We start from the raw sequence: 9,718 nt of genomic DNA, 5'->3' as shown, positions 1-9,718 counted from the left end.
TATTCAAGGGACCGTTGTCCATGAAAAATATTTAATGAGACGACAGTCTTCATAAATCAATTAATCTCAGTTTGTAATATACGTGACTTAGATTATTCCTTTCAGTTTCATCAAGATTATGTTTATTAGTCTTTAGGTTATTATCACAAGACTATGATAAGAGGAAACGTCAAAGCCATTTGAAATCAAAACCTTTATTGGACATGACTTGGGCAACGAAATAATAAAAACGTGTCGTCGACATACCGTCTATAAAAAGAGGTTTAAAATTAGTAGGGCATTCATTTAATAATAGGCAAGAAAGGCATTTGCGTGACTTAGATTATTCCTTCCAGTTTTACCTAGATTTTCTTTTATGAGTCTTGAGGGTATTATCAATAGACTATGATAAGAGGAAACGTCAAAGCCATTTGAAATCAAAACCTTTATTATCATGTAAGACAATCCCATACAAAATAACAAAACTAAAATCAACAGTATCAATAGAAATTTTTCCTTCTAAGTCCTCAACTTGAGGAATCTGATAAATGTTTTCCATTAAAACTAAAAGATTTTAAATGAGTGTTTGATTAGCGAGTGATTACTTTAAAAAACAATCCTTTCTAAAATAACCGATGCCTTTTGACTTCAGAATCACATGTCTTGTGGAACGTAAAAAATATAGATCCTTGATGCTGGATAATTCTTCATAGTACCTTGTTGTTTAGACACACCACTCCTCTTGAAGTATGGTTTCAGTTTTCCGATTCCAATTGAAACCCGGCACAGTGTAAAATCCGGACGTCGGACCCTGCATTTAGTTGCCAATGTTTTTAGTATGATCCACTAACCAATTAAAATGTTGCCAACTTTAGCCAGACACTGGATACTACATGTAAGAAATGAAGCCTATTTCACTTGAAATGTACTGGAATTTTATCAATCAATTTGTTTTTATTCGTTTTATAGTAGCCTGTGCCTGTTGTCCAGTCAGAGCCACGGGAAGGCAGTTGACAGTCTAACCAACTAATCCACCACCCTACACCATATTTTTTCCCATAACCATAAATATAAGCAAATATACTCAATTGAAAGAAATAATAACACAATTAAGAAAAGGTAAATATTAAAATAATGTAAAAAGTTTTATCACAGACACAAAAAATTTCAAGAACTTTACAACAATGATCCGACGTCCAACGTCCGGATTTTACACTGTGCCTTGAAACCCTTCCCCAGCCCTTCGACTATTTTATTCCTCCACTTTCTGCGAGGTTTCCCAGAGTCTGGCAAATCTCCACTCGATTGTGTTTCTTCTTCAGCTTCACTTTCCAATGGATTTTCCTCTTGTTGTTTGGGCTTCTCCGTGATTACTTCGTCCTGAAGATTCTTGTCCAATTGAGGAGTTTCCTTTTGGTCATGCAGCCCATTGACACTCCCAATCCCTCCGCAAAGGCTGGCCATTCCTTTATGTTTCTCCAGTTGAGTCTTCAAATCTTCAATCTCCTTCTTGAGGACACCATTGTTCGCACGCAAAGTTATAACCTTCTCATGAAGTTTGACGTTTTCACCTACATGTTTGTTGAGCAGTTGTCTGAATTCAGAAGGCTGTTGACTCTGCTTCATCGGGAACTGCTGGCACGATTTTTGCACCTGCATTGCTAAAAACTGCCTTTGGAAAGCAGAATTTTCTTCTTCCAGAATTTCCAATTCCTTCTTCAAGGAAACAAATGTCCGCCTGAAGTCTTCCAGCAACTGCGGGAAAGGAAATGCCTCTTGACTCCTTTGCTTCAAGAAGCTCCGAAGACCATCCAGGAATTCTCGATCTTCCGGTAATCCCGCCATTTTCCAGTAGTTTGATGAGCGTCTGACAATTACTTTCGTTTGGAAAGGAATTATGTTTGCTATTCTCCAAAGCCTTATATGCGCGTTCCTTCTGATATTTCGCAGGAAAAATCAGTGTAAATATCCTGTATGAAATTGTAATAAAGAATAATAGTGAAATTTTCTCCAATTCTGTTAATTAAAAAAAGAATAACAGTTTCTTCCCCTTGAGCACTTTCTGTCCAGCAGAAATGTATTGGAATGATTTCCTGATGTATTCGAGAAGAAAATTGATACTTGCCGTAGAGAAGTCACAGTAGCTATTTTGTCGATATCTGCGGAAGACCGATTTTCGGCGGTGCCGTAAATTACTCTTAGAATACTTCACATATCTAAATAAAATTCTCATGGATTTTTGGGATGGATATCCATTTTGTCCATACCAATTTTTATGTTGATGTCTGCCATAGAAAAGCCACAGCAAACGTGTATTTTGGTATGGATTTAATGGTTATTTTTGGCGGTGGAGTAAATTGTTCCTAGAATGATTCACATATCTAATTGAAAATTTCAGGGAGTGATGGGAAACAGTTTCTCTGTTCCTACCAAATTCCATGGTAATATCTAAAATTGAAAAGACACAGCTATCAAGTAGCCTTCCTAAATGTGAAGTTAAATGTACCCACATTACAGTGAACTGCCTGATAGTGAGCGACATCAACGAGGGACAATGTCGATCTCATAAATAATATCCGTCCCGAGTTCAGCTTGTAATAATTGATTATAAGGATGAATAATAATAATTGATAATAATGATGATTATCAATAATTAATGATAATGATGATTAATATTAATTGATAATAATGATGATTAATGATAATTAATAATAATGATATTTAAGGGACCGTTGTCCATGAAAAATATTTAATGAGACGACAGTCTTCATAAATCAGTTAATCTCAGTTTGTAATATGCGTGACTTAGATTATTCCTTCCAGTTTTATCAAGATTATTTTTATTAGTCTTAAGGGTATTATCACAAGACTATGATAAGAGGAAACGTCAAAGCCATTTGAAATCAAAACCTTTATTATCATGTAAGACAATCCCATACAAAATAACAGAAGTAAAATCAACAGTATCGATAAAAAATTTTCCTTCTAAGTCCTCAACTTGAGGAATTTAATAAATGTTTTCCATTAAAACTAAAAGATTTTAACTGAGTGTTTGATTAGGGAGTTATTACTTTAAAAATTAATCCTTTCTAAAATAACCGATGCCTTTTGACTTCAGAATCACATGTCTTGTGGAACGTAAAAGAATATAGGTCCTTGATCTTGGATAATTCTTCATAGTACCTTGTTGTTTAGACACTCCACTCCTCGTGAATTATGGTTTCAGTTTTCCGATTCTATTTCAAACCCTTCCCCAGACTTTCGACTATTTTATTCCTCCACTTTCTGCGAGGTTTCCCAGAGTCTTGCAAATCTTCACTCGATTTTGTTTCTTCTTCAGCTTCACTTTCCAATGGATTTTCCTCTTGTTGTTTGGGCTTCTTCGTGATTACTTCGTCCTGAAGATTTCTGTCCAATTGAGGGGTTACTATATGGTCATGCAGCCCATCACCCTGTGGTTCCACTTCCTTGGTTGTCCTTTTGAGGATATCATTCTTGAGATCTCTTATTTCTGCTCTAAGATCATCAATCTCCTGTTTTTGACGGCTTATCTCCTTATTCTTCTCTGCTATTATTCCTTGAAGCTTCTCGTTTTCCTTTAATTTGTCAATCTTCATGTTATTAATCACCTTATTATCCAATTTAAGCTCGATGATTTGGTCTATCAGATGATCCATAGCTCTACCGCAGCCACGTTCGTACTGGTGCCTCAGTCTTTCATTCTTCTTCTTTAGTTCCTGCGCGTGGTCTTTCAGATTCTTGATTTCCTTTTCTGCATTGCTCTCCACACGGTTGTTTTCTTCCCTCAATTCATAAACTTCCCTTTCTTTATCCATAATATGTGTTTGCAGAATTCCAATTTGGATTCCACATTCGTCGTTAGTCTTCTTCATCAGTTGTAGTTTCTCGTTCAAGGTATTCATCTGACCAAGCATGGCTGCTCTCTCTGCACTCTTCTCCTCCAGTTTTATCTTCAACTCTGCAATCTGCTTCTTGTACTCATTCAACTTTTCGTTGAGGCCATCTTTTTCCTCAAGTATTTTTTCATTAGCATTCCTTATTCTGTTTTCCTTTTTTATCAGTTCATAAACCTCTCGTTCCTTAGCTAACAGCTGTGCTTGCAGTTCACCAATCTGGATGGTTAGTTCTTCGTTAGTCTCTTTAATCCGTTGCACTTTTTCCTTCAAGACTTTTTCTTGATCAATCAGGGCTGCTCTCTGTAGACTGCGTTCCTTCAGTTCAATTTTCAGCTCCTCAATCTGTTTCTCGTAATCATCTAACTTCTGCGTCTGATGACGATCTCGTTCTTCAACTTTTCTTTCACCAATGCTCTTCAGAATGCGGAGTTCTTCTCTTAGCTTCCCAATTTCTGTTTGAACATCTTTTACCAGTGCTTGAAGCTCTGCTGCTTGCATTATTTGGACATTAGTCCTCTGGATCTCTTCTAACTGTACGTTCAATACATTCACTTTATGATTCAAGACCGCTATTTCCAGCCTCTCCTTTTCTTCCAGTTTCCTCAATAACTCATCCAGACAGAGCTCCTTGTCTTCCATTTTCTTGCTCAGGTGATCATTACGCATATTGACACTCCCAATCCCTCCGCAAAGGCTGGCCATTCCTTCATGTTTCTCCAGTTGATTCTTCAAATCTTGAATCTCCTTCTTGAGGACATCATTGTCCGCAAGCAAAGTTATAACCTTCTCATGAAGTTTGACGTTTTCACCTACATGTTGGTTGAGCAGTTGTCTGAATTCAGTAGGCTGTGGACTCTGCTTCATCGGGAACTGCTGGCACGATTTTTGCACCTGCATTGCCGAAAACTGCCTTTGCAAAGCAGAATTTTCTTCTACCAGATTTTCCAATTCCTTCTTCAAGGAAACAAATCTTCGCCTGAAGTCTCCCAGGAACTGCTGGGAAGGAAATGCCTCCTCCCTCTTTTGCTTCGAAAAGCTCCGAAGACCATCCAGGAATTCTCGATCTTCCGGTAATCCCGCCATTTTCCAGTAGTTTGATGAGCGTCTGACAATTACTTTCGTTTGGAAAGGAATTATGTTTGCTATTCTCCAAAGCCTTATATGTGCGTTTCTTCTGATATTTCACAGGAAAAATCAGCGTAAATATCTTGTATGAAATTTGAATAAAGAATAGTAGTGAAATTTTCTCCAATTCTGTTAATTAAAAATAAAAAAAATGTTCTTCCCCTAGAGCACTTTTTGTACAGCAGAAATGTATTTGAATGATTTCCTAATGTATTTGAGAAGAAAAGCAGTTGAATCGCTAAAACCCTTCTAATGAAAGGCCAGGTCGAAACCAACCATGTCACGAGAGCCCATAAAAGATATTGGAACCTGACCGCTACCAGCTGTCCGAGGATTTACCTGGCCTTTCATTAGAAGGGGCTAGCGTTCGATCCCAGGTATGAGGTAGAAATTTATTTCTATTTGAACACGATGTTGTGTTGATATTAATCCATATTGACTCATTAGGGGTAATTTGAAAGAATTACTACCAATTGTGTCACGTGGTGGCCCGGGATATTGGGTAAAACTCGCTGGTAAGAGACTGATGTCTCGCTAGGTAAATCCTCGGACAGCTGGTAGCGGTCAGGTTCCAATATCTTTTATGGGCTCTCGTAACATGGTTGGTTTCGACCTGGCCTTTCATTAGAAGGGGCTAGCGTTCGATCCCAGGTATGAGGTAGAAATTTATTTCTATTTGAACACGATGTTGTGTTGATATTAATCCATATTGACTCATTAGGGGTAATTTGAAAGAATTACTACCAATTGTGTTACGTGGTGGCCCGGGATATTGGGTAAAACTCGCTGGTAAGAGACTGATGTCTCGCCAGGTAAATCCTCGGACAGCTGGTAGCGGTCAGGTTCCAATATCTTTTATGGGCTCTCGTGACATGGTTGGTTTCGACCTGGCCTTTCATTAGAAGGGGCTAGCGTTCGATCCCAGGTATGAGGTAGAAATTTATTTCTATTTGAACACGATGTTGTGTTGATATTAATCCATATTGACTCATTAGGGGTAATTTGAAAGAATTACTACCAATTGTGTCACGTGGTGGCCCGGGATATTGGGTAAAACTCGCTGGTAAGAGACTGATGTCTCGCCAGGTAAATCCTCGGACAGCTGGTAGCGGTCAGGTTCCAATATCTTTTATGGGCTCTCGTGACATGGTTGGTTTCGACCTGGCCTTTCATTAGAAGGGGCTAGCGTTCGATCCCAGGTATGAGGTAGAAATTTATTTCTATTTGAACACGATGTTGTGTTGATATTAATCCATATATATATATATATATATATATATATATATATATATATACATATATATATATATATATATATATATATATATATATATATATATATATATATATATATATATATATATATACACATATATATTAGTTCATTTTATCGGTCGTTAATGTCATACTAGGGTTTTTATCGTAAAATATAATCCCTATTTAATCCTAGTGATCATCTCATTGAGTCCAACTAATATCACTTTCATTTCCTATTAAATCCCTCTAATCCCCAGATTTAAGCTTATAGTATTTCTCTCAAAGGATTACATACAAAGATTTGAAAATTCCTTCCCATAATCCCAGTCATATATTGTATAGGCAGTGTCCCGTAACTTCCTTTGTTTCATTCGGGATTTTGGATTTTCCACACAATAATAAAAAATTTCATTTGGACGGAAGTTATTCGAGACATATTTTAGAAGTATGTTCCATAAAGGCAATCCTATTGTTATTCTAAACCCTTAACTGCTTTTGAATTTATCTATCTGTTGTTCCCATATGAATGAAAATTATTTTGTTCTCTTTTGTCTTTCCTTACATTCTAGAAGGAGGTAACATTTTCTGTTATTAGTAAGGTTACATGGAAATTTAATCGCTTGGATGATCACTCCAAAGTGCTTAAAAGTAGAATGAAAAACATTGGTACTTTTATTGCAGACTCGTAAGGTACTTCTTTGTTAAAGTGTTTTTGTGACCATTCGTTTCATCATGACCTTTTAAGTCTAGGCGTTTGCAAGAATTGAAAATGAGTATTACGGAACATATGTTAATGAGGTCTCTTTTTAAAAGATTATTGGGTGATATAGTTTTCTGTTAGGCAACAGCTAAAACGCGTAATGGACGCGGAGAAAGGGGAAGATTATCAGATTTTTTTTTTTCCAAAAGAGGGAACGTTATCAGATCAGTTAATTTTATCTTTGTTAAAATTTTCAAAGCATATTCAAGAATATGACATAAGGTTGAAACGAAAGGAGGTCATTTTGGAAGTAGGCGATTAGAAACAGGAAAGACTTTAAACTTGATTGTCAAGAAAGGTGATAAAAGGAAAGACTTATTTGATAAATCCCGTCAGTACACTCAGTAGAGGAAGAAAACTTCAACTCAACTTTTCGCGTCAATCAGCAGTAAAATTAAACAATTGCTGGTTATTTCTTTAAAAAATGTTAAATGAAGAACTTACTCGATATTTCCTGTCAATAAAATATAGACTAGTATAATTACTTGACATTTTTCTGGCAATATAGACTTATAAGAAACTTATTATTTTTCTTATTTTTCAAAAAGACGGGAAAAGAAAGCACTTGCCCGGTATTTCCTTTTTGAAATGAATAGTAAAATGAAACAATAAAAAATCAGAAAGCAGTTTGAGGTAAAATTTTTGGATTTTCTAATCCGAAGTCAAGTTGTGTTCAAACATTTCTGGGAAATTACCACAATAATTAAATCTGCTGGCAAGTTTCATCACCTTTCCAATCTATCTTCATATTTTCCTATCTCGAGATGTCCTATGAAGACAACCACACACACACACACACACACACACACACACACACACACACACACACACACACACTCACAAAAAAGATCGAGAACATTCTAAGTTTCGAAGACGATGGCTCACTTGGTGGTAGGCCTAGCTAGAGCTGTCCTCTGTATTAGTCAGCGTAAATTATGATTTGATACACGTATTTATAGTAAAGTTCAATATATTCTTATTTACAAAGTTATGATAATGAATATAATAATATCAGCAAAAGAATACTGAAATTAAATGGCATACATAAAACTATTAAATAAACTACCTGAGGAAAGTATTAGCTTTTGCTTTCTTTTTATCATACTGGAGATAACAGTTTTCCCTCTTAGGTTTCTTATACTGGAGTTACCAGTTTTTCCTCTTAGTTTTCTTATCCTGGAGATACCAGTTTTTCCTGTTAGGTTTTTATACTGGAGATACCATGATTTCATGTGAAATTTTTAGATTTATTTCAGAAATTGGTTTTTGGCTAAATGTGTAATTCTTTATTTTTTTTTTCAAGTGATTTAAATTTCCATCTTTATTTTATTTTTGTCAAACAATATCGACATCAGTGAGCTCTCGAGTTCTTAGGAATCCGGAATTATACTCAGCTATTCCAAAGTTCATATATGATTAGTTAAATTGTAATATACTGTCGGCGCTCGTTCGTTCGTTCGCTTTAGATTGCCTTGCCCTATGCAAGACATGGGCTCTTGCGATGGCAGCCCGTAAGCGAATATTAATAATAAAACAATGAATTTACCTTAAATGAGAGAAATCGAACAAGGGAAAAGCGTTCTGGTAAATTTCCGTTAAAGTAAATAAGTATGATTGTTATGTTTTTAATTACGTTATAATTAAATGTCAAGAAAGAATTCATTAAGCTGGAACTGTGTAAAGCTTAAAAATCTCTCTCCTTTGAAACAGGACCTCTTAAAGCCCAGGTCGCGGACACAGCTCTGACCTATGAAGTGTTACGGATGTCAAATATCGTAGTCAGACATAAAGTTGGGGAAAAAGGAATTTTGCCACAGTATTCTCCCTTATGGTTTGCATAATAGATCTTAACACGGTATCGTTGAACGACAAAAATTATTGGAAGACAAATAGGTATTAAAAAAAAAAAGAACTACTACTACTACTACTACTACTACTACTTAAGGAACACAGTGGCATCTTTCTCTCGCCAAGGGAATTCGTCAGTTAATATAAACTTATTCTTTTCGGCTTAATAAAAGTTCATATTATTTTTTATTGCGTTCGATCTTTAAAGATCAGACTTTGTAAACTTGATGATAACTGGATCTTTTAGAGGCATATCATACATGTGTAAATAATACTTTACTTTAAGGAATGTTTTCCGGTCCGATCACTCATGGAAACCGTACGCACTACAGGACCCACAAGATCTGTTTGTCTTATACATTTGTATGTATTAGGAGTATCACACATCGTATCCCGCATTAATTGTCTAATCTAAAGTCTTGTGGAAACTTGTTATATAGTCTTGGAGATGCATATTTGCAAGCTCTGGAACCCACAGTCGAGGTACATCTTGGTTCCAGTAACATGAAACCATTTATAACTATTCTCGTGTCAACACGTTTCGGTGGCTGCACGATGTGTTGCAATGCTCTTAGATATTTTGGACATACGGTTATAATAACACGAAGCTTCATTGCAGATATCTTAAACTATAATTTGACTTTGATAGTTAGCCAGTGTAATTCAATTAGTATAGGCCTAAATCTTTCTTGGATTTGGATACTTTCCATTAATTTTGTTTCTCTATTCACTCTGTCTTGTAATTTCTCTAGTTGCTCTTAGGGTAAGTTGTAATAAATGGAGTTATAGTAGTCAATCCTGGTCATAGCACAGTTAATCACAAGTTTCTGTA

General features: G+C 35.9%; 1 protein-coding gene across 1 annotated transcript; it reads right to left on the bottom strand.

Annotated features, from left to right (window-relative positions):
• Window positions 1–3,215: 3,215 nt before the first annotated feature.
• Window positions 3,216–4,979, bottom strand: LOC137646171 (interaptin-like). Its single transcript, XM_068379357.1, has one exon. The coding sequence runs from the start codon at window positions 4,977–4,979 to the stop codon at window positions 3,216–3,218; it is 1,764 nt and encodes a 587-aa protein (XP_068235458.1).
• Window positions 4,980–9,718: the final 4,739 nt, after the last annotated feature.

The sequence above is a fragment of the Palaemon carinicauda genome, chromosome 1 (assembly GCF_036898095.1).
Source record: "Palaemon carinicauda isolate YSFRI2023 chromosome 1, ASM3689809v2, whole genome shotgun sequence".
Classification (NCBI taxonomy): Eukaryota; Metazoa; Arthropoda; class Malacostraca; order Decapoda; family Palaemonidae; genus Palaemon; species Palaemon carinicauda.
The sequence above is the reverse complement of the archived record's forward strand: the minus strand, read 5'-3'. Positions and strand labels throughout refer to the sequence as shown.